General features: G+C 43.7%; 1 protein-coding gene across 5 annotated transcripts in view; it reads right to left on the reverse strand.

The window, feature by feature from the left end:
- Positions 1 to 6,594: 6,594 nt before the first annotated feature.
- KATNAL1 (katanin catalytic subunit A1 like 1) overlaps positions 6,595 to 26,222 on the reverse strand; it is a 43,626-nt gene continuing 23,998 nt past the window's right edge. For 4 of the 5 annotated variants that reach the window (XM_061993356.1, XM_061993366.1, XM_061993380.1 and 1 more), the window contains 7 exons: positions 21,696 to 21,820; positions 21,126 to 21,231; positions 16,259 to 16,417; positions 15,297 to 15,423; positions 14,209 to 14,343; positions 11,773 to 11,899; positions 6,595 to 10,234 (listed from right to left, as the gene is read on the reverse strand). In XM_061993356.1, coding sequence (XP_061849340.1) covers positions 10,036 to 10,234; positions 11,773 to 11,899; positions 14,209 to 14,343; positions 15,297 to 15,423; positions 16,259 to 16,417; positions 21,126 to 21,231; positions 21,696 to 21,820 — 978 coding nt within the window. In that variant the 3' untranslated portion in view covers positions 6,595 to 10,035. Of the gene's footprint in view, positions 10,290 to 11,772; positions 11,900 to 14,208; positions 14,344 to 15,296; positions 15,424 to 16,258; positions 16,418 to 21,125; positions 21,232 to 21,695; positions 21,821 to 26,222 lie in introns of all 5 variants that reach the window. The other variant, XM_061993374.1, reaches the window with a different exon arrangement.

The following is a 26,222-nucleotide window of genomic DNA, read 5'->3' on the forward strand; positions in this document are numbered from 1 at the left end:
AGAAGGGCATTCAGACAGAGCTGGGGATTGACTTAGCAAAGTGGTCAGGGGTGCGTGTGCTCTGTGTCTGAACCTAAGACACTGAGAGACCACAGGACATCTGAAGGTAGTTAACCACCAGGCTGCAATGATGGTGGGACAGTGAGGAAAAAGGGTACTAAGCAGATACAGACCAACACTAAAGAGGTTCTTCTCACCTAAAAGTCATCATCTAAATGGTTTCTCCTTGACGTCTTGTACTACAGAGGACACTTTGGAAGTTCTGCTCATCTGATACTGGAGAAGGCACTTCAGATGTCCCAGAGAACTCTCATTCTAAACTTGCCCATTTCTCTTCACTCACTCTACAGGGAGTCTGGGTGGCCAGTTCAGACACAAGTATCTGCAGTGGGGCAAGGGGAGTTCCAAATACAGCCCCCTAAAGCAGCCACAGATCCTAACTTGGGCAGTTACATCATCATCCCAGGATTAGCTCCAGCAGCAGCAGCAACTACCACCAATCTCTTCCTCATCCTCTACCACAGATCTGACTGTATTCAATATGGTCTCAAGCAAGTGTGACTGCCCTTTAGGAAGCTGCGTGGTGGGCTCTGTCAGGTGTGTTCAGACACAAGCTTTGTCTCTTTAAAACTGCCCTGCACCATTAGAGGAAAACACTGGCCAGAAAGCCTGTAGGTAACTCCTGGCAGGTCCAAGGCATAAAATACCTTTACCTGGAAGAGGTCTTTGAGTTGCTGGGTCTCTAATGTGAGATGAAGCCTTCACCTTCTCAGGGTCTCCAAAACCTCTGCAGCCTTTGGGACAGTTCCACTGCCAAGGAGCAGAAGCACAATAGCTTGGTTCCCACCTTGGCTGTAACAACGATCACCAGATAGTAAAAGAATCTTCTGAACAGACTCAAGCTAAGTGGGTTTGTCTTTTTGCATAATAGGGTTTCTGGTGCCAAATACTTAATGGCTCCCTTTGGGAGGTTGCAGTTTGGCTTTGCCTCTGGACAGCCTGAGAGGAAGAAGCGTGCCCTGAAGAACCACATACTGGCAGGGTCCTGCAGAGACAATGGATACTCATGTCAGTGGGGACTTGAGTATGACTGCCAGGATAACCCAGGCCTAGCTGGGCTCTGCATGTACAGAGGATGAGAAATGCAGAGACAGGGAGACTGGCAGAAGGTAGGTATGATCCGTCCTGTGATTCCACACTCACGCTCATCCCTGGTTTTATTGGTGGCTGTGCTGCCCATGGGGCTTGTTAGCTGGTCCCAAATCTCTTCTTCCCCTTTGTCTGGGAATCATCCAAACATCCCCAGAAACACTGTAGTCTCAAACCATATGGGTGCACTTAGCTGCATCCCCTGTGGACAGAATATCCAAGTCTCTTCTCTTGTCATCTCCTGGAGAGCTCCTGCATCTGGCCTCCCATCCCCCCCTGTATCCCATTGCCTACCATCATCTCAGTTCTCTAACGAGCCCTTAGCAGCTGTGCACCAACAATATACCTAAGCCTTCTGCCCTCCTGCAGGTTATCCACCCGCATACTCGATCTATTTCCTTGATTACAACATATTACAATATATGCCAATGGCATCCTGGGATGCATCAAGAACAGTGTGGCCAGCAGGTCGAGGGAGGTTCTTCTCCCCCTCTACTCTGCCCTGGTGAGGCCTCATCTGGAGTCCTGTATCTAGTTCTGGACTCCTCAGCTCAAGAGTGAGAGAGAACTTCTGGAGAAAGTCCAGTGCTGGGACACGAAGATGACCAGGGGACTGGAGCATCTTTCATACGAGGAAAGGCTGCGGGAACTGGGGCTGTTTCGTCTGGAGGAGACTGAGAGGAGATCTTATTAACATTTATAAATATCTAAAGGATAGGTGTCAGGAGGTTGGGACATCCCTTTTTTCTGTAGTAGCTAGCAACAGGACAAGGGGTAATGGGATGAAGCTGGAACACAAAAAGTTCCACTTAAACATAAGAAAAAACTATTTCACCGTGAGAGTGACAGAATCCTGGCACAGGCTGCCCAGAGGGGTTGTGGAGTCTCCTTCCTTGGAGGTCTTCAAGACCCGCCTGGACATGTTCCTATGCGACCTGATCTAGGTGACCCTGCTTCTGCAGGGAGATTGGACTAGATGATCTCTAAAGGTCCCTTCCAACCCCTACCATTCTGTGATTCTATGATTCTATGATATCAAGATGGCAATTCCTTTTTTCCCTTGCCTCACTGGGTGACTTGCTGGTGATCTGGGTTAAGAGACCAAACAGACTCAGGTGGCGAGAAAGGTTGCTGAAGAGGATCTGTCTTACAAAAGAGACCGAAGGAGCTTGTACGATCTAACAAAGCACAAAGTGTTGCCGTATGTGGTGGTTCTATAAATACATTCAGGGATGTAGGATAAGTATCAGAGAGTGAGAACTACATGTTAGAAGATGACATTAGCACAAGATCAGACAGATATGTCTACTAGTAGAAAGTTTCCAAGTCACCTGTGAGAAAACAAAACATCCAGATACACCACAGAGGTGGAAAAGGCCTCTTGGATCAGCAGCCACGGCAGGCTCTACTCTATCTTCAAACTGGTTAGTTTTTCATTTGTTCCTTTGTTTTCAACTAAGTTTCCTGCTCTTCTCCCATCCATGTCTGTATTGCATGACTGGGGGAGTGCTGTTCCCTCTCCTCACCATCAGTTTCCCCCTGTCTGGGCCGGGTGGGCATGCAGGGGGGCAGCCCAGCATGGCCAGCATGCCGCCCTGCCCCGCACTGCCTGGCCTCCTCCTCACACATCCTCACGTGAAGCTGTGTGCTGTGATGTGTGTGGGGGCCGTGCCTTGCAGCAGCACAGCTGCCTCGGTGGGTGAAGGTGGTGAGCCTGGATGGAGTGCCCAGCATTTGCTCAAGCTGGGCAGGTCCCCAGTTTAACTAAAGCTCTCAGTTGCCAGGCTCCAGAGAGGAAGGCTGAGCCATGGAGCTGCCAGCAGCGGAGGGGATGGCTGTCTGCCCTGAGCCCTGGCAGCATGTGGCTCCTTCAGGCAGGGGAGGAGGAGTATGCGAGTCACAGCTCTCGGCTCCTCAGTGGGGGAAGGAGCCCGGCCCCCAGCACCTTGGTAGAAATGTCTAATTGGATACAACAGGGGAAAGATATGCATGCTCAGGGACCTTTCTACACAGGCATAAATTAAGGAAAGCCAAATATTTATTTTAAATGTCTGTGCCATATGCTGATGAAATGCTAAGCTGCACAGAAAAAACCCTCACTGTAAATAAACTTCCCAGAAGCACCTCACATTCACTGAGTTTCATCTCTTGTAGCAAACTAACAAGAAGAAAATAAGATCGTAGATTCCCTCCTGTAAGAAATTCAGACAAGCTTAGGATGACATGGGCCAGTGCCTTTCAAAGAATCATCTGCACCCTCAGGAACACCACAGGCTATTTTTTAAGGGTCTGCAGAAGGTATTTAAGAAAATCAAGCTTGCTGTGTTTAATTCACAATACAGGGACCTTCAGCCTCAGTAGAAAAAAATGCTAGGGGGCTGCAAATAAAAAGCAGATGAAAAACACTGTTTTATGCTTTTGGATCAAGAACTGGGAGTCAGAGGGACAGTTTTGCCTCCTCTACTGATCCCAGAATCTCAGGTGAGTGACCTCACTTCCACCTCTCTCCTCAACCTTCTTCCACCTCAACTCGCCACAAGCATTTGTGGTATTTCCTCTCGTGTGCCCAAAGGGTACAATAAAGCCCCAGGACCCTACAGAAACACATGGCTATTAACATCCCCTTACTCTTCTAGCCATCCAAAAACACTCTGGGCTGCATGCGTCCCAAAGTTTGAAGACATTTCGAGATGGGAAGTAAGCTCTCAGGAATTCAAATGTGATGATCTAAAATGCAGTGTTTGTAGTGGCCATAACAACCTGTCCCTGGAGAATAGTGTGTTTTCAGGCAGCAAGGGTGGGCGACAAAACCAGGCGGCAGCGCCTGCAGTGAGCCTCCTTTGTTCCCTGAGCCACTTCCCCCCTCTTACATATGTTCTCCTCCCTGGCAAAGACGCAAAGATCACCGTTTCTATCAACACGCACACTGCAGCGCTGTCAGCAGCTCCTTAAGGTTATTCCCTTTTTCTTCTTGGTTATATTTATAAACCTCGGGCAGCGTTGCTATGGTTCCTGTCTCTGCCAGTCCAATTGGTATTCAGCGTGGTTCCCCTCACCTTCACCATTTGGGTGACCTTTACTTCACAAGGAAGATCTCATGCCATCAGCCCGTTCAATTAGACGTCGCGCAACACGCTGTGCACCACCACCAACTGCTCAGCAAAGGAGGGCTCTGTGGAACCGCTTCATCCGCAGAGGCAGTCTGAGAGATGGATAAACAATGGTAATTATTTCAAAACAAATTGGAACCAGAAAGTGCAACCCAGCAGTGTAACTGCGAGACAAAAAGGAGAGACACAAAAAGAAGAAATTTTAGCTCTCAGTGTCTTCAGTTCTCTGGTATCTTCCTCTAGGGAAATAGTTTTTTACCTTTCTTGCTCTCCAAAGTCAAGTTAAAACAAATTCTTCCAAGAGAGTTTCTTTTACATCAGTTGAACAGCCTTTGCAAGGGACCGCTCATGAATGGGAGCAACACAGCTGTAAACTGGCAATAAGAATTTCTCTTTGCCAAACTAATATTCTAAATATTGTATTTAAGGGACATGCAAAGCTACACTGCTTGCTGCACAGCCAGCCACACAATAGGGATGCATGATGCTTTCCTCCAAAAGCAAGCATACTGGGAACAGGCTCAACAGCTTCACGTACCAACCCCATGCCAGGATCCCCAAAACCCAATGGGCCCAGCAGCTTCATGTACCAATCCTATCACAGGATCCCCAAAACCCTAATCCAGACACTGAACAAAAGGCCCGTGGCTCCCCCCTTACTCTGAGAAAAATGTGCCTACTAAACAAAGAAGTCACAAATACAGAAAAGACAGAAAACAGAACCTGGATATGACACAACACGACCCTAACTCTGCCCATGCAGTACGCATGGAAACATCCCCACAATTTGCCTCTTCATAACAAAGCCAGAACTTTCCTTGTGGCACTTCTACAATGTTAAGTGTTCTTGCAACAGGCAACTCGGCTAGCCAAGACATCTCATCCCTTACGCTTTTTATGACAGTTGGGGCCTTCTTAAGAAGAGGAAAATTGCCTGGATCTTTCCAAGGTCACCTAGGTGCAGACATGTGTAGGAGTACGTCGCTGTAGCTGATCAAAAGACAGCTCTGTATCATGCAAAAGGAGCTCCTCTATTGTAGGTACTGAACAATCACATATGCAGTAAGTGGGTCAGAAGAACAGGTCACAATCAGCATACAAAACCAGGCTGGGTTTAGAAAGCAGAGAGGGTCAAATGTCCCTGTGCTGTGGGAGGCAGGAACGTCACATACTGCTGCAGCTCTGTTAGCTAAGGCTCGTGTGGAAGTTGGGCTCTGAAACGGGAGCTTGAGGCACTCGCAGCCACGGCCAATTTCTCACACAGCGCTCTCACCAAACACTTCACATGAGCAGGGAAAAACACCATGTGCCACATTCTCAGAAGCACCTCTCTGCCATTGCTATTACCAACATGAGTGGATTTATGCAGTCTGCTTTATCCCATCAGCAGGCTGCTGAGGCTACTCCTGCCTGGCCTGGCTACAGTCAGCACCTGCAGCAGCGGCCGGCGGGCTTGCACACAGCGAGGCCTCAGCTGCCCACCTGCTTGAGGCCAGCGTGTTGCTTTAGCACTCCCAGACTCCCTGCTTGCTCCTCAGCAGCACAGGGTCACCTGCGTGTTCATCATGTACCTACCTGTCACTACACAGCCGGAAAATCTTCAGTCCACGATTTGATTTGGGGAGGCTTATTCCAAAAACAGACAAAAAGCGCTTTGCTATTTCCTCTGCTGCTTTCATCTCCTCCTGCCTGGATTGTAAGTCTTTGCTTGCCTGATGGAGGGCTTCTTTACAGCACACAAGCACTTTCATCTTTATCATAATCAGAACAAACCAGTGCACCTTTGCTATTTCACAGCCTCTTTTAAACTGGGAGTGAGTTGAACTTTATATGCAAAGATTTTACCGCTCCTGAAATGCCCTGATCAGCAATTTCCCTTGCTTGCTCTTTCATGTTTCAAGCGTTATGAAACACTGGAAACTATACATTGTTTCACAAGGAAGTTAGTGAGAAAATTCAGATAATCAAGCCCGTTCCAGGGGACTTGGGGTCTCTTTTCCAAGTTGGAAAGCTCTTTCCTAACAGAAGTTTTGCTCTTGAAAGTCTTCTGGTTAGCAGGCAGCTGATGCTATAGCTTCTCTGGAGCCTGATTATACTTACAGCCCAGAGGCAAGTAATAAAAAAGCCTGCCTGGCTCTGTGAGGTCTGAATCAGGTGCTAACACTGAACATCTGCTGGGGCCTCTGTTCTGCTCTGCTCTCCTCTCCCCCACCCTCCTCCCATGTGCTGGGCATTGGAGCATTCTCCACTTTATAGCTTGTGGCAACAAAAGGCAAATTTAAGACAGAAAGCATTACTGACAGTGTTATCCAAAAAAACCCAGCCTCTGCTTTAACTGCTCTCCATTGAGGACTTTGGCGAGTCCAACACCACTGCGACATGCTGAGAAGATCTACATTGTATGGCAGCCTCTGGAAGCAGCAGTGAAGTGCTCACAGCCCAATCCCAGCGGGACAAACAGACTCTACATATATGTTTATTACTTCATACGACCAGATTGCTTACTGTACAAAAATTAACAGTGCCACCCAAGAGGGCCTTCACAGATGTTTAGACAGCGACATGTAAACACAGCTTTAAAACATGTTTTTCTGTAGTTTAGGTACAAACTAAAGCACCACACATCATGTGTGTACATATACACATGCACACAAGTGTATTTCCATACCCAGACTGAACAAACTGTGGCAGCAGGCTGTGATGTGCTCCAACGCTGCCTTCTGAGGAATCCAACGTCCCTACACAAGGGTTTCCACCAGTGTGAGGTGAGTTGGACTTGGGCTGAGCTGTAAGTTCATGATTAGGGCCTTGAGTTGCTGCCACTGTCGGCCCAGCCCTCCTTCCCTGCTTCCTCCCTCTGCACCCTGCTCCTGGCTCCCCTCTTGAGTTAATAACCCAAGATGTAAGAGTCAGTTCCCTATCCTGAAAAGTCTCTTCAGTGAAGGGATGGTTGCTGTCTCCCAGGGTGTCTGATCTAGCAGGCTGCAATGCTTGGGCACAGCCTTCGTACACAGAAACATCCAGTGCCTGGAAAATTGTGTGTCTCTGTTCTGCACCAGCAAAGGATGATGGACCTGTACAAGAAAAACATAGCTGGGGTAGATATCATGACCTTTAGAGAAACAACCACAGCACCTGAGTAATTCCTACTAGAGGGAATGCCCAGTACAATGAATTTTGCTTAACATCCAAGAGGGAAGTTTAACACCTTAAGGCAGAAGGTCCATCAGAGCTAAGGACTGATGTTTTTGCTAAAGCCTGTGCTTTCATCAGCAGGAAGGACACTGCTGCTTCCAATATGAAACTGAGAAAAACAGTACTTAACGCATTTCTAAGCAGCAGCTGTTGAATCCCAGCACTGCTCCTGGGCAGCTCAACAGGGTAAGTTATTGACATTCATGTCTATTACCTTCTATATCTTGTTTGTGTGTACTGAGCTCCTCAGGCAGCAATGACCTTTCTAGTGAGAGACCCTGAAGTGCTAATCTGGCATTGGCTACAAAAGATTAGCATAGTTTTCCTAATTTCTACTGCAGTAAACAAACAAAACAAACAAAAACATCGAGCGAGGCTGCAGCCTACACCTTTCATAAGGAAGAAATGACAGGCTGTAGCAAAGCTTTTTTTTTCCAAAGTTTTCTCTCTAACAAAGGTCCAGCTGTTCCCTGGGAAGAACAGACTGACCCTGGTAGGATTTTTTCAAAAAATTACAAAGTCAAGATGGCTTCTGGTGCAAAATAGCCAGGAAAGAAGCATTCATTCTCCCTGCAGGTGAAGAGGGTAAAAGCTGGTGTTCTTCCTGCACTAACCTCCCTGTCCAGGAATGTAACACGCCCTAACACTAGGCAGCAGAGATGCTCTGTCCTTGGAAAGAAAAGAACAGCAGCTGTGTCTCAACCAGTCTGGGGGCCCCAGAAGACATTTCTCTGGACTACAACATGGAAACACGCTTCTGAAGCCCTGGCTCAGTTTCGTGTCAAATGCAAGGTTGGCAGAGTCTCTGTGGTGTTTCTCCATGCAAATTGGAGCAGCCCTTTGTAATGACAGGATCAATCTGAGACATTGTCTTTGCATAAAAAGAAAGAAAAGGGAATACCCACAGACAAAGCAGCAATAGCTAAACAGCTTCAAAAGTCACTCATGTCATCAGATAGATGCTGCAGAGCTGTTGTGCGTGTAACCTGACAGTCCTTGCCACTGAACAGTAAACACATTTGAGCAGCATTTCCCTTAGTGGTTCACATGTCATCGCCCAAGAGACCAGCCTGCTGAACTACTGGCATTACTGGGAACTTCCAAGAACTAGCAAATCAGGATATACTCTCATTCAAGAGCCAAGGTGCTGTTGGTTTCTTACTCCAGTTTGCCATATCTGGCTATGCCACCAGGAGGCTCAGCAGAGAGCCAAAGGGCAGAATACCTACCAGACCACACAGCAACTCACATCCACCAGGATACTTTGCGCCTAGCTCACAAAATCACCTAAAATTTGAAAACCTGCTGTAAGTTCGACTTTTCCTTCTCATTCCTACCACAGGAAGCCTTCATATGTCAGACTTGCAGCCTGAGTTAGTGAAAAGCACATACAGACAGCATGATAGTTATATTTTGAGAGAGGGTTGTCATGCCAAAGTTTATAACCCAGCCCTTCTCATCCCTGCACATGGAAAAGGAAGAAACAAGTAAGAATATAAATGAGATTGTACACATTATTTCCCCCTAAATCAGTAACATTTACACATTTTTGAGAAATCATCGTTTAAACAAAAAAAAGAATGACTACAACATAAACAGGTGCAAATCCCATCGGCTAGTAAAGCCAGGAAAGAGTTCATGACTAATCAGAATAAGTGGAAGTTCACAGCTACATATTTTAAGGACAGTTTTCTGTTTTAAAGATGGTCTTGTTATTAGTGTTTTTACTGTAATACAGTCTTGGTACTTAAATAATTACAATAATAATAATAACAATAACAACAACATCTAGACAGCACAGGCGAAATATAGGATGAGACATAAGCTTAAAAGTGCAAGATGAAACTAAAGTCAAAGTGCCTACTGGTCAAACTGTTACAAACTATGTTCAGAGATAAACCAGACTGAGAGTGATCAAGGCCGTTTTCTTTTCCTCTCATTTTCACCAGAAGTCATCACAGGCAATATCAATCCAGTCAAAAGTTACATCAATTCCAAACAGGTGTACATAAGAGAAGAGCCAAGCCCATGTCTTGATGGGAACCTGATCCTCATTTCCTCTGTGTAAGGTCAATCAATCCACAGGCTTTGCTCTGAACATCCGAGCAGAGAGAGAGAAAACAGTAACTTCGATGCCACATTCAAAGGAGGTAGAGTCAGCAGCTCAACAGAAATGTAGCACTTAAGAGCAGGGGGTACCACAGGCCCTTGTTAGCTCCTCTGGAGTCACATTCTCCAGCTGCTCTATTGATTCCAGCCATGAAAGATAACTATGAGGAGGTTAAGTAATACTGCTCTTCATAGGAAAAATAAAAAGATTATCCTCAGAAGTATAATTTTTCCTTTCCTCTTTGTCTTACTTTACTATTTCAGAGATAAAACATCTTTTACAATATGAGCTCATTACTGTGTTCATTCCCTTTAAAGGCAGATGGAGTTTAAAAGATCTTGTCACCAGAAAAGGGTGGGATGGGGGTAGAGGCAAACCTGTTAACAAACCTTTAAAAAGATTTCTAACTCATTTTGCAAGTGAAAGCAACAAAAGCCATAAAACTCTTGCAAAAGAGAGCCGTCTCTGAGACTAAGCGGATCCAAACTCCGCCATCCATTTTTCATACTTCTCCAGGTCTGCAGCAGAAACTGATTTGGAGATTTTCTTCAGAGCCAGCTCAAAGTCCCCCTTGGTAACCGGCATCTGAAGCTCCTCTTTAGAAAGTGCACGGATCTCTTCTGGAGTTAAGCCATTAATACGCCGTCTCATTGCCATTAAAGAGGCATCCCTGGAAATACAGGACAATGTATAGGAGATAATTGCTAGCAGCATGTGCTGTAAGCCTATGAATTTTGATTGTATTCTCTTGCTAGAAACCACTGGCAGGAACACTTAAGAATGCATTTATTTACCACAGAAGATGCGGTTCACATCTTTCTTTGCTTCCACGTTCCCAGATCACCACATTAATTCAACGTAAAGAATGCACTGGCACCAAAACCCATCTCAGCATATGGCAAATGTGCAGAGATAATTAAAACTATAAAACTGAAAACCTTTTACAATGATTCATAGAGATGAAACTTTACAACTTCAGGGCAGGAAAGGGCAGAGTGGGAGTGGAATTGCACTCAAAGACTTTTTTTAAGTAGTCTGGATTTTGCACCCCATCTTCCTGTATTTCAACCTTTTCCCCACCACGTAGCCCAGAAGGATCATCAATAAGTGTTTGGAGTGCAGCCCAGCTCTGCTGCCTGCTCACACACAGTACCTGAATCTGTAAAGGGCAGTGCAGGAGGCATTAGACACTAACATCATGTGGTCCTCCAGGCCAGACACCATTGGTGCCTCTGGGTCCTCATGCTCTACCTGCTCCCTTGACTCCTCCCCAGCTCGGGTGCTGTCAGTGTGGCCCACTGGCTGGGAGAACACTGCTCATTTCTCACACCACAGCCCACATGCAGTCTGGAATTACATTTTCTCTTTCCCCAGGTTTTTCCCAGCAAGGGATAACAGAGGCCTCAGAGAGAACAGGTAATTTAACTATTGCACTGTGTGACACACACCAAGTTTTCAAAACCATGGAGTCATTTTGCAATTTCAGCAAGCCAGCAGGGGAAGAAAAAATAAGTCCCAAGCCATGTTCTTAAAGGATCAGTTTCCTCTGGCAGGGATCCTAATGTTGTAAGGGACATAGGCTTCCAGTAAGTTTCTTCAAATACTTATCCTCCACTAGGAAAGACTAATTTGTCAAAAAATGAACAAAATTGTGGGAAGGGGATGGAAAGAAATCCAATACTAACGCTATAAACTATCTGTATCACCCTTCCACCTAGAAGATTCAGGAAGAAACCAAGACCACGCTGCACATGAGGCTGTTCAAACATACAGCACATAGGAGCCCCAAAGAAGTATTCTGTGAAAGATTCCTTTGTGTCCCAAAATTCTAGCTCTTAAACTCATGGGATTTAAAAACCAAAAAAGCTCCAAACCTGTTTTGCATTACATTAACAAATGCACAGAAACAAGAGATTTGCGCAGAGGAGTTTTTTCTTTTCAGATCCCATAAATCGCAACCATGTCTCACAGAAAGACTCCGTGGTCTCTACATTGCTTCACAGCGCAGTAATACATAGTTCCAGGAGACCTCAAACACAGTCACTGTTAGCATGGCTTCAACTGCAGTGGGCATTGTACATAATGCATATGTACATAATACATATACATATACATAATACATATGTACATAATGCATAATGCATATCACATAATGCAAATGATAACTTTTCACAAAGTTTCCTTTGCAAATTAAGGGGAATGAGATACCTGCAAACATTAGTGATGTCAGCACCAGAATAGCCTTCGATCTTCTCAGCAATTTCTTCAAGTTTGATATCAGGATCTAGTTCTACTTCCCGAAGATTAATTTTAAGTACCTCTGCTCTGCCTTTTGCTACAAAATAAAAACACTTGTTTGAATATTTGCAACAGCAACATTAAAAATATAGAGATATAAACACTATTTAGTTTTTTTCAGTGAGAACTGCAAACAAAAGGGTTTAATATAAGAAAAGAGACAGAAGAAATCATATTAAATTGTGCAATCAGATATAGTAAAATATATGGTTAAAAGCAGTATATTAAATTAGCATGCTCTAGAGACGTTTTCCAAAGCCACACATCATTAAGAACGTCTGTTATATCTCAGGTGACAAAGCATTTGGTCACATACTACCCAAGGGCAGTAAAGCACCATCCTACAAATGTCTGCTTCTTCTCACATCCCATTGGATTCACTCACAGTTCAAGTGTTTGATTGCATATCATTCACACAGTTTCATTAGACCCACAATGAGGATCTTATTAACAGAGCTTCAGACAGCACAAACCACTTAACAATAAGCTGAACTTTAAGCATACGTTTAAGCACTTTACTCAGTTGGGACCCAAGGAAGCTGCTAAAGCTTGATAGAAAACAGATACATTAATATAGTAAGCATAAATTAATACATTTATGATACAAATGTCCTGGTTTCCCACCCTTAGACCTAGATACAGTGCACACATGGTGATAACCAGCTGTGTAAATGAGGACTTATGCACCCAATTAACCATTTTTCTCACAGAGCGCATGTGCACATGTGCATTTGGGTACATATGCTGAGCAGCCTAGGCTTCTGAGAGGGAATCCACATTGGACAGCTTAGGCCTCAAGTGTTCTCTGTACAAGAGTGGTAAAGAAGATGAACGCTTCCTTGGCTTTTACAGTACAGAAAAATATACCCGCTCAGCAACTTTTTTTCCACAGTGCCAATTTTTATGACCTAGTAAAGCAGACAAGCACAACGAAAGAAGCAGCAGTAGGAAAGGCTAAAAGTCTTAAGGAAGTGTCCACACATGTTTTATTTATTGATGTCCCTAATCAAATCTGTTTTAAATTGGGGAGGGGGGGGGAATATTTAAAAAAAAAAAGGTTTTATAAAGCTGCTGGTTTTGTGTGCCTTGCAGAACTGCCAAGAATATAAAGTTATCAGTCACACACAACTGGCACTGGCTGTAAAGTGGGGATTTATTATCTACAGAGTACAATGCACACATGGCGTACCTGCAGAGAGCATCCTGTACCAGAGAACATTCTTGTAACCTTTGCTGTGGGGCTAAGCAAGGCCTTGCAGCCTTTTGAAGATGAAACATGGCAGAATACATACTTCCATTAAATCCCATGATATACAGGTCAGAATTTTTTTTTTTTTTCAATTAAAATGCCTGACCACATCAAATCCCACAGTACAGTTACAAATGCATCACTTAGACTTGCCCTTCTTATTTACAGAACTGGTGTAACAGAACTTAGGACTGGAAACAGAACTGGGGCACATCTCTTACGTTGTCCAGGGTGTAATACACTGTGTCAAAATCCAATCTGGTTTAATTATAAACAAGAGCAAGGGCTGATAGGATTTTAAACTAATTGGTCATAAAGACAGGCATCCTGTTAGGAGCTGTTACTGCTTGTAAGCTGCAAAGACAAGCTGTAGAACTATTAAGCGTCCTTATACCTGCTAAACTCAATCACAACTGCTGTCACCATGAACACGCATCTTGTTATCTTGAGTGTTCATGCAGGGAGATGAGGCATCCACCGTACCAAGAAGAAAGGAAGCTATGCAAACTGCAAGTGATAGGAATCTCAAAATTAATAGGACAGGTGAATGACAGCCAGGAAAGACAACACAAGACGAGATGTCTTAGGGCAGGAAAGCAATCAGCCTGCTGCATTCCGAGTGACTCAAGCACAGTCATAAAGGCGAGCAAGCAGTGATTTACAATGAACTAAGCCTGTAAGTGAAAATTCATGGATCCACTTCTTTGCATTTGTCTGCAAGGCCATGGAGTGCATTTGCAATATTTCTGAACATGTCCAAAGGCTGCCTTTGATGATCACTCAAGGACTGACTGCTAAACATTTAAAATAATTCCAGGCTCATTAAAACTAACTCTCTTTCAAAATGTATGAACCCATCAATAGGCTTGCAATGAAATGCCACAGTTCTTTGTTTTTAAGCCCTCAAGCAAGTAGTAGGTTTTTTCTTTCTCTCAATCTCTTTTAAAAATAAAGCAACCCAGACAAATGATTAACCCCAGAATTTCACTGCTCATCACAAAAACATCAATATTCCTCTCAAACCCAATAGTTCTGTAGTAATCCTAAGCTAGTCTTTTAAAGGCCATTTTAAAGGAAAATGCTCGTAGCAAACATACCTGTGGGCAAAGGTATATAAATCCTCTTCTCCAATCTCCGTCGGAGAGCTTCATCGATATCCCAGGGAAAATTTGTAGCAGCTAATACCATAACCATCTTGGAAGGATCATCATTTTCCAGAGCACCACCTACCCCTGCAAGCACAACAGTTTAGAGCAATTTCATTCCACTGCTCTTATTGATTGAGATACTCGTTAAGAAACACAGCATAGACAACTGCAAAAGCCTGGGCAAACCTAGGCAACAGCTCTATTACAGTCCTAGTGTCCCTTTCCAAACTTCTCACAGCTCAGGTGTGACAAGACCATCACTGTTACTGAGAGGGAGACAGTTTATGCTTTTGCTGAGTCGGGGGAGGGCTTTCTTTGACAGTGGTAATAGCGCAGTCATATGTAAGCATAGCCCTACCAGTCCCACCAAATACTTTTGCTCTCTCTGTATAGGAATTACTCCTTGGCCTCCTAAACAAGGACTGCAAAGAAAATTATCATTTTAGGGCAAAACGTTGCCTACTCTGAGTTCACCACAATGAACCTGCACATTTGAGGACATTATAAATAGCAGTTAAGCAATAGCTGCAACACAGAGGTGGTATCAAACCACTAGGCCATACCGTATTCCTCAGATAGTCACCCTCTTTATGTGCACCTCCACAGAACAAGAACTAGAACTGACTAAAGGGGTAATATTAGCTGCCACCACAGAACACAGCCAAACTCAATCTCACAATGGAGTCCCCAAGCTGGAGACTCTAGCAAAGGAGAGAAATCTGTTTATATTGCATCAAAATTAAAGCCTGTTATTACACTGCATAAATATCCATTACCTGCTTCTCCTAGAGTCTGTGCCTCTTAAATAAATAAGAGTTTTCAATTCACCATCAAAACACTCATTTTAGAAAAATTGAAGCGGAATAGCTTTTCCAGTTATCTGCCATTGAATACTCAAAAAACACGCTACTCTCACGCTCTGCCTTATAAGTCCCCTGTTCATAAAGCCAGGTTTTCCCCATTGCTTAACTTCTTACATTCCCATTCATAAAGATACAGCAATCCCAGTCCCAAACTCAGATCTAAACACTTGTTACCGTCCATTTGTACAAGCAGCTCTGACTTGACTCTGCGACTCGCCTCGTGTTCGTCAGATGTGCCTCTGCGGCTGCAGATGGAATCTATCTCATCAATGAAGATCGTTGTTGGAGCGTAAAACCTCGCCTTTATTCAAATGAAAACATGACTATTAAGGCTGCAGCAGCAAGCACAGGCCCTCATTAGACCATGAGCCAGTCCCACTATGCATATTACATACGCATCTTCCCTGCCTGCCACAAGAAAATCACTGAAGATCTTGATTTGCAAACTGTCTGGCATATGCTGATGCTTATGCACTTTAAATTATATGGTTTTCCTCAGCAACCAGTCTCACAAAGGGGAAAATGAACACAAACAAAATATAGGAAGTTTTAATCTCTAAGTTTTGGTGCTGCTGAGGGGTAAAACACAGGAACAGATGGTTGCTTAGCCTATCTCAACAGAGACAGGTGTTAACTGAGAGCATTGTGTAAGTGCAATGAGGATCCCAAAGAGGTGAACGACTCTTTGGTATAGACATGGAGACGTCTTTCTCATAGCCTGTACAACAGACTGCACTCACAACTGAACTGAGAGGCTTGTGTCCATCATTCAAAACAGAAACAGAACCAAACCACATGTTGTTTCTAAAATAACAGTCCCAAATCCCTTCCAATTTCAAATACAAATCCTATGGGCTTGTTATCCCATAACTGAATAAGAAACAAATTTCTGCCAGGGTCACAACTCTGGTCTGGAAAATGTCATTCTAAATGTTAGCGATGAACCACTTACTTCTTAAACCTCAACAACATACCAGAAAAGGATGAAAACACAGAGATTATGTTTTTCTAAGTGTTTGAGGGGCTGTTGATTCAATGAACTCCGTGCTTCCAACATGCTACTGGAGGGCCAGGAAACCAAGAGAGATGTCCTTTCTCACCACAGCCGTCCCCAGATCACACCACCGAGGACATACCATTTCAAAGAGGAGGCGCACCAGCTTCTCAGACTCGCCCCTGTATTTAGATGTCAGGGTAGAAGAAGATACATTGAAGAATGTTGTTCCACATTCTGTAGCAACAGCTTTTGCCAGCATTGTTTTGCCAGTGCCAGGAGGACCAACCATCAGCACACCCTGAAAGGTAAAAACAAAGGTAATGAACAACAAATAAAGACACTTTATAATTGGTACTTTACACTACGTCTGTATATAATTGTTTAATAACATAAACATCATCAGTGGAAAAAAAAGCAAGAATCCTGCTTTCAAGAACAGAATTGGAATTGTTCTGTGATTTCTTCTCACCTCTCTACTGGAGACAAAAATCACAAAAGCCAGTAGCTGTTGCTGCATCTATCCCCTGGGAAGCAGCCAACAGATTTACAACCTTGCTCTGAATTGAACAGAGCTGGGACTTGAACTTAGGCCTTTCCCAACTCACAAAGGGCTGCACAGACCTATGAGGGCAGTGAATTTGTTTTGGAACAAAGACTTCTTCATGAAGAAAACTTCACAGAATCCAACATACTTTAGCAGAAAGTTGTGTTCTCTCTGTAGAGCATTTTTCTGTAGAAAAACATTTTGCCAAAAAACATCCTGACAATGTGTATGTTTGAATCCGGTTGGTCTTTACGCACCGTGTGCGCACAAGAGCATTCACTGAATACAACAGTCTATCATTCCGCTTAATCTCTCCATCTCAGCACTTCTATGTCCATACTACTGCATTTTATCAATTCCTGGATGAAACACCATCATCACCACACTGCTCGATGGCAGAAGAGCACATCTATTTCTGTCTTACAGATAAATAACTTTGACCCATGTGGACTACTGCTTGGACCCACAAAAGTCTAACGTGAACCTCGGTGACTACTCAGAATGCTTTAAACCTGACAACTACAATTGTTTAGTCCCAGGTTGGGTTCCAAATCATCTTTCTATCTGTGGTCTGAGACTAAGGAGCACACATCTCTGCAGCTCAGCACATTTATCTACCACTACATGATCAGATTTCTAGTTAGAAACATGGTGCTGTCAGGACCCATGTTAATACTGGGACTGGTTAATTGCTCTTGGAAATACACCTAAATACAGTTTCCTTTGCAGATAGTCTTTTGAGTCCTTTTAGTAGCAGTGCTGGAGAGACACATCACACCGTTCAAGCCTGCATAACACTTAGAATGGGGTACTGTATTTTAAGCATGACAGTAGGAACGTGTAGTGCTCAAGCAGCTTGGGGATTTTTTTCCCCTCTCAAATACAAGATCTTATTGCACACTAACAAGAGTTTCCTAAAGTAAAGTTGTACTGTGCTGCAAGGATAATCAAATTAGCTAGAATTAAAATTGCACATCATAATGTGCTTTGCAATTAATAACTTACATAAAATGCCACAGCAATAAAATATCTGTTAAATGCAAGCCACATAGTAAATTAGATTTCATCTGTTCCTCACCAAAAATTACTTCAAAAAGCACAAAGAATGACATGGAAGAGATCTATAAAAACAAATCAAGCAGGAAAGCAATTATTCAAAAATGTACTCTTCAAAAGCAATAGCCTCTCTGTACTCCATTTTCCATTAACTCTTAATACCTTTATTGCCATTTAACACTTAGCTAATGCAAGCTCAACACACATTCATGGGTAAATTAAGTTAGAAATGTTCACGCGCCATCCATACAGCTAACAGTCCAATGTCACTCCTCAGGCTGCCCAAGGTTTCCTAAGCTCCAGAGCAGCAAGCATAAAAAGTAAATGGACTCTTTTCCTCCCCATGAACATTCAGAAATATTTTGTGATTTGAGTTGCTGCATAGTCGCACTGATACTATAATAACATTGCAAGTACAACCCTGGAGTCACTGGGTATAAATTACTCAGCCTATAATGTGCAGGTCACAGACGACTTAGTGTTCTCTGGAAGTTTCCAATGTGCTTATGTAATATTTTACAATAAGCCACACCTCAGTTCAAATCACACTTGCCCCCTGTGTTTGCTGCAGGACCTGGTGATACACGGGACTAACTTCATTTTATGGACATTGCTTTGGTCCTCCATTATTATGGAAGGTCAAATTCTGGCTTAACTGAAGCCAGAATATGCCATTCACTGCCGAAATCAGAGCTTTGCACCTTTCTAATTTATAGTGAGGATTACCTTGCACGTGATTCTGGTGGCATTATATATGTGCATAACACAGATGCAACACAGCCACACCATGTGTAAAGCCAGGGGAAAACCAAGCTCTCTGGGAATAAAGACAATAAAAATATCAGTTAAAAAAAAAAATAACTTGAGTCTCAGCAAAACAAGATGCGCATGGCTGCAAACAGAAACACATAGGATCAAGTTGCTCTTTCGCTCTGCAAACTAGGAGCCTGCCACTTACTCCAGTCCTTGACAAACACAAAGACTTCTTTATTCTTCCTCTAAGGCTCTGTTAATCCAAAGTATTCCAATAAGAAGCTGAAACGCACCGCAGGGAGTAAGTGTTTTGATGAAATCACTGCAGGGTTACTTCTTGTTGTTGTAACAATCACTAGCAGAGCAGTGGGAAGCTCAGTGAGCAATCGGGCCTTCTTGGAGCAAAACAGTTCAGAGAAAAAGAAAGTGCAAGCCCAGGGACACTCAGAAACCCGTGGCTGCAACTACACAGCACCTGTGTTGAATCAGGGAGGACAGCTGGCTCCTTCATACAAGGCACTGTCCTCTGAATGCCGGCACAAACTGTGAGGGCTGCCTTGGGAATTGTTCTCAGGAGAGTCTGAACATCCAAAAACAGATTTGGCTGCCTTTTCCCTGAATGATTGTCCTGAATGCCAAGGCTGAAAAAATGCCTGCTGCTACACTGATTACTGCAAGAAATACTCTTCCCTTCAGAAGTTCTCATCCTTGTAGCACAGTCAGAGGTCAACAGTAGGGAAAATACATGCTGTTCTGTGTGAAAAATAAATCCAGGAGAGTTACAGCTTCAAAAGTCACCAGGGAAAAGGCTAACAATGAAGACTCTTCATAGACTTGTCAGAAATCAATTTGCATTTCAGAGTGAAGAGAGGAAATAATCTTAGAATTTTGTTCCATGTCTGCAACCACCTAGTTTTCAGAGGGGATACTACTCAGTAGGAAAAGATAATCTCACACAAAGAGATGGAGGCTGTAACTCTTTAAAAGACTTGGATGTTGCTTCTTTATTCACTGTCACCACCCTTTGAGACAAGGCCACTGTCACTCTTGAGGTTTCCTGCAGTCTGCTGAGATACCTGTCTTAAAGACAGATGGCTACTACATCCTCTAGGCATGTTAATAGGCCAAAAAAAAAAGCAGCAGCTCTTCACTCCCTTAAAACTTTTGAAGCCTGGACAGACAGCATCTGTGTAGTGTATAATCAGCATATGAATCAAATTCCTCTATGTCAAAAGGAAAAGAGATTCAGCTGTTCAAAAGATGCTAAAATCTTACCATACACTTTTAACCCATGATATCTAGGCTCCATCCAAGCTGATAGCACGATTAACCTTAAGGTTAACCTCAGGACCACTGGTACTGACCACAAGCACTTGAAACCCCAAAGGCCAAATATCCAGGGGCCAGGTTTGGGCTGACTCTAGGTTTGCCCTGTCTTCACAACACACAAAAACATCCATGAACAGCCCTCAGGAAGCAAACTCCCAACTCCTCCTGTCAGCTCACACTTTTTCTGATTCCCTCTCTTTACTGTCTGTAGACATAAGCCCCAACAATTACAAGTCTTTCATTCATCAGTTCCTGCAGGACTTTGTTTTCTAAATTAGCAGAATAATAAAAGTGATGTGGGACTGCCTCAGGCTGGAGGAGTGAAGCTTTGAGGGTCAGACCTAAGTATAAACCAGAGAAGTAGAAGGACCAAGCAGGAAAAGACAAGGCAAGCGTTAGTAGCAACACATTTGACCTATGCTGCTGAACCAGTTTACTAAACCACTGAAACTACTAATGTACACAGCATTCCCTATAAGTGCCACGGCCTTGCAGACTCAGAATAGCAGACGAGTTGCAACAGGCTCGTTTCCCCAGTAGTCCTTTTCAGTAATCAGAAAGCCCTTGTGTCATGACTAGTTATTCCCAAAACAAGTGCCAATCCACCCACAACAAAAGCAAGATGATCTTATTTTCAGTTTACAGAAATGCTCAGCAACCTCCCCCTTCATTTTTAGCTCTAAGTAAGGCCCAGAATGGACTCCCCTCTGGTCCATCAGCCAAACTGGCTGAGTCTTACATCCTTCCTGTTGGCCCACTTGCAGCTTTGAATTTCTCCTGCCCCTAGCAGTAACTATGCCCAGCTGCAGGAGTAACTGCAAAGCTAAACCATCTCTCAGATTAGCCCCCACTCTCCTTGCTTCCTTGCACCATCCAGGCAGCAGTTTGCAGTTTGTGTAAGAGATAGGTGGCCCATGCAGAATAAAACAATCCAAGGACTGCTTTCCTCTGTGAAGTGTTGAGAGTGGCTGGCCACCATAATCCTAAGGAGAGCTATCTATGAAGCATTTCTGCTTCTATCAATATATCCTATATGTTTCTTCACATGCACAGGCTGACATACAGAAAGTATCATAATGTCAACAAGCTATGACTGAGAAAATACAAAAGAATTATTATTTACTGTAAAGACTGCACACACTTCCAGCTGTTTATTTCAGTGCACTCTGTATGAATCATCCATCATAAGATGATTTCATGAACAAATTTCTGATCTTTCCCATTTGCCTTTTCAGCCTTCTGCTACAGGCATCCACACCCATTACAGCAGCAGACATACATAGTTACAGCGTGCCATTTACTAAAACACCAAATGGATTCCCACCTTCCAAGGTCTTCTGATCCCTTTGAAGAAATCAGGCATCCACATTGGAAGAACAACAGCTTCTCTTAGTAATTTCTTGGCTTCTTCCAAATCCGCTATGTCATCCCTGTGCAAGAGGAAGAAATTTGTTTAAGATTTCCATACAATGTTTCTTCTATTTTTACAGAAGAAAAAAAGTTTTTCACTTAGTGCCATCCCTTTTAGCATTCTGGTACAGTCCTATAATCCTGTGACCTAAAACTGAATTCAATTTCAGAAGGCAGGTAAAAAATTATTTTCCACTCAGGTTACCCAGAGCTGCTTAATTAAAATTGTTTGGGACAATGGGAACACCAAAGGTTCTCTGGAGTGTACTTTCCTTTCAGCAGTACCCGTAATGGATGTCTACACATGATATTTGTTAGCAACAAAAGCTCAACTGTAATCAAATTAATAAACTGTTAAAACCAAAAGACCTGGTTTTGCTTATCTGTAGAAGACTATGGCTTCCTGTTTTAAGAGTTAGAAGAAAGATAATTTATCTCCTCCTCCACACTAGCAAAGAGACTTGAATTAAGAAAACCCTCATACCAATGAATGCTTGGATTCCTTGATATAATGTCCCTTTCAAGAGCTTCGACCAAGTCTTTGTCATAGCCCACTCCATCAAATTTTGGAATTTCCCCATCACCAGGTTCCAGAGGTGTTTTCTTTCCCTAGAAATGAAAGTCATACAGGCTCATAAGAACCTTACTCTTTCAACATATCCTTTCATAGCAACCAACAATACTGTCTGGTTCACCTCTTTAGAAGCCACAAGAAGATACAATGCCATCTCAGCCATGGTCAGCAAAACTAACATGTTCACATCTCGCATTCAAGAGACCCCAAACACCCGTGGCTGCTTTCACCATACCAGCACTGTGCTTCCTTCACAGATAACAGCTCATAGTGATAAAGTCCCATCAGAGCTCACTACACATTACAGGGAGTGATTGGTTAGATTTAAAGCAGCAAACCAGACTTTGTTAATAGTGCTAAACCCTTCTTTGGGCAACTGATGGGCTTCCTGGCCAGCCAAAGGCATGGATGCAGAAACGGCCTAACAAAGCAGGCCGTGTCACAACTTAATGCTACATTAACTCCTGGCTGAGTTAATATTTAGAAGATGCTACACTTGCCACACTGCCTGCCAGAGCTAAACAACTAGTATCTCATCCTCACTGAAAAGGAACACAAAAGTTGCTACATCCATTGTCTTTGATGGAGGAAAACCATGGAGATTCCATCCTCGTGTTTAGTTGTTCTTGCCCAACAATTTCTCCTTTCCTTAATTGCAAACTATTTCCTCCTGTCATTCACAGGCCAGCTCCATAAACGGTTAAAATGCTTTTAAAGGCCCTATTTAATGAAGAACTGCACCAAATGCCATGAAGAAGCGCCCACATCAGCCAGGCTTCTTTGAACAATAATTTCTGCAGCACAGAAACACTCACTCAGTGACTAAGCTACACATTACCTCTACCCTAAACAGCCCAGAGTTTCTGGTTAATACTTCCAGAGTGCCAAGAAGCTTATGGAGGTGAAGTAACATTTTCCCTTTGGAATATCTGGGCTCATGCTCCTCCTGTCCCACTTGAGAAGGAAGCTGCTCCCCCTCGCAGCTCAACAGCAGCGTGCGGCAGTGCCTGAAAAGCAGCTGCTCCATTTTAACGAAGGAGGCTGAGCAGGGAGCTACTTTGGGACTCTTAACGCAGCTTCTAAACACTATCAGCAGCAAGTTAAAGAATCCCAGCTGGCTGGACAAAAGCAGCCTAGGCAAAGGCGGGCTGGGCTGGGAGGCAGCTGGAGACAAACAAATAACCTCGCAGTGGAAAAAGGTAGCGATTACACCCCTCCTGGTTGCCGTTTGCCCACGAGGCCTGTGACGGAGCAGTTTATCTTCCCACTATTTTTATTTCTTGCTTCCAAATGAACTCTGTGCTGTTTGTTACTCTCAGATCAGGTTTTAGTTTTGGGTTGTTTGTTTTGGGTTATTTTTTCAATGGAAATAAGCTCACAGTTGTCTTTAGACAAAAAATTGGTGCCAATAATGTAAAAATCCGATATAAAAAGGAAATGGAGGAAAAAAAACCCTGTAGAGATTGGAATATTTCAGGAGAAAATGGAATCCAAATGTAATCATAAAGAAGGGAAGAGGGGAAAAAAACAATGAAATGAATGGTATTTGCTGTCTTTGTTACACCCTTCTCTCTTATCCCTCTGCAGTGCACTGGTTTTCATAGTGGAAGAACAAATGGGACGGTTAGTCTCTCCTGGGCGAAACAGTTAAGGCAGGCTTGGGAAAGCGGGAGGCGGCAAGGCGGATGCCTGCGGCGCGCTGTGGTGGATGGTGACCCGGCAGCTCCAGCCCCGTCCCCCAGCCTAAAAAACACTAACAGGAAAGAAAGGCACGGCCGTGAGGCGGGCGGCGGCTCCGGCACGGCCACGGGGCGGCAGCACGGCGGGGCCAGGGCCGGGCCTGGGCAGGAGCACGCCGGGGCCGGGCCTGGGCTCGTCCGGCTCGTCGGCCGCGGGGTGGCGGCGGCTCCCCGCGCCCGGCTGGCTGCGGCGCGCAGGCCCCATCACCCCACTGACCGGGCCCTGCCGCTCGCCCCTTGCGCGGGCGGGTGCTTCCCCGGCTCGCTGAGGGAGGGAGAAGGGCAGCCGCGTGGGAACTGTGCGTGCGGCAGCACCTTGGCTATCATTTCAGTGATACTGTATCGTTTGGGGTTCGGTTTGGTTTTGTTTTCAGTTCTGGAATTAAACCCAGATTATGTACAGTTTCCACATGTAATGAGATTATTCATGTCAGTCCCCGGTTGGTCCAACATGCAGCCCTCAGTGAGCAGACGTCAGAAAAAATAATTTTTTAAAAAGTCACCTGAATCCAGGCAGGAGGATTAAGCATAATTTTTGAAGTCATATCCTCATCTCTTCTGGTGGTATAACTTTTTATAAAGCTGCTATGATGGCTTCTCTCTCAGAAGTTACACCAACAGACAGAGCTGTACAGTGCTGTTTCCTGACCAGTCCTCTTCGCAATCCCATCACGTAACCTCCTCACGTTTAGAAATTTGCTGGGCTTTCCATCAGGAAGAACTATCAGACCTGCACTAACCCACTGGAACAAAAACCTTACTTTGAAAATAAATCTTCTTCTACTCTTGCACTAAGTTTTCGCATTAGTTTAAGCAACTATCTTGTTGGTGTGTCCACCACCCTGATGTACTTGGAGCATATGTGTGCCCTGTCTTCATTTACTAAACCAAGCAGATTTTCTCTTGGAACGTAAGCTGAACACAATTACATGTTCACTTTGGCAATCCTGTTTTCTTCCCCCCACTTCTCTTTTTTTTCCTAATGTTAACACATATTTCCTGAGCATGGCTGTAGAAATACATGCAAAATACTCCAGCAGCTGTCTCATTAGAGCCTCCTAGAAAGGAATACGTATCTCTTCTCTCTGTGGTTAACACCTCAAAGAACTGGGCCTAGGATTTAATTTACATGGCTATATCCCACTGCTACCTTACACTCACCCTCATATAGATCAAACACATAGGATAACTCTGGTGACTGAAATGGCCAGAACTGGGTCTTGAAGACATCTTGCTTTCCTGCAGACTCTTCCCACTACATGTGAACACGGAACAAGTGCCAGATGCACTCTCTGGCCCTTCATGCTAAAGACAAAGGTGGCACCTGACTGTGTCTCACTCCGGCAGCCAGCCCTTCCCATCACTGGCAGGAAAAGGCAATATGCCAAATGAAAGTTCAGTCTGATCTAATTTCTGTTATGTCCAAATCTTTCTTCTCCTCCGCTGCTAGCTCTCAGCTTCTAGCAGAAATTCTTCTTGTAGTCTCCAAGTACTGCTACTCTGCACCACTGAACATTATCCTATTTCCATTACTCCAGTGAAGAGTCATCCAATTCCTGTACAACAGCCTCATTTGCCTCTTCTGGTGATGGTGCTTCCCAGCTCACTGTCATCAGTGAATTCAGTTAGCGCATGCCTCTTTTTTTGTGCCAAGGTCATTAATTTAAATATAAAACAAGAGTAAATTTCTAATCCTGAGGAAATCCATAAATTATTTGCCAGGTGACTGACATGTTCTGTACTGATTATTTACATTCTCCTTGCTATCTAATTCCTCCCCACCTTACAATTCTACACCATGTATTCACTAGATGAACTAATTCCTCCCTGTGTGGCATCCAGATAGATTAATTTCTTTCTCTTAAGAAATTAACTACAACTCTAAAGAAAGTGCTGGCAAAGGCTTAAGAAATCGTATTTCACCTTATTCGACTTTCACACTTTCTACTTAGTCCCAAGTATTTCGCTTTTTGTCCGTTCTAAATTTGTTGTAAAACTCTGCCTAGTTTTGATAAAATTAACAAATCCAGTTGTCTGGATCACTTTTCCTTTCTAAATACAGGCACAATCAACACAGTTCACCATTCACATGAGACAACAGCAGACCAAATAAATGATACTGGAAATCTCGACTCCGAGCCCTGCAATTACACCTACTAGTTCTTTCAGCGTTCTCAGATGGAGAGTATACAGCTTTCCAATCCCAATGCATGGAGGTCTATGCTTTCACCTCATCTCACATCCATATTCCTGTGATCTACCTTACTTTTGCTTCTGATGATGAGCATCAGAAAAACCAAGTAAAAATAAAAAAAATTAAGTCCCATATCTCCATCAATTTTAATGTTCACTGATATGGCAGCACAGCCCTTGGCTATTTCATATCCTTTGCAGTATCTACTGTCCTCATCCACTAGCAATCTAAAATAATCTAAAGAGTAATCGTAAAAAAAGTGTTCTAGTTCTCAGCTATGGTATTACACAATTTCTAAGACATACAGATAGCACTCAATGCTGCCTCTTTACGCTGAACTACTGAACAGAAGCTAAAATTCTCGGAGATGATCCAGCAGAAGGTACCTTGAGAACCAGCCTAATAATTTCCAGTGGAACTAAGAAGGAAGAAGCACTTGAAAGCAGCGGTTCAGAAAAAGGAACACGGAAATACAAGGGTTTAGTGGATAAACACCATCCAGCG

This window comes from Colius striatus, chromosome 1 (genome assembly GCF_028858725.1).
Source record: "Colius striatus isolate bColStr4 chromosome 1, bColStr4.1.hap1, whole genome shotgun sequence".
In the NCBI taxonomy this organism is placed as follows: Eukaryota; Metazoa; Chordata; class Aves; order Coliiformes; family Coliidae; genus Colius; species Colius striatus.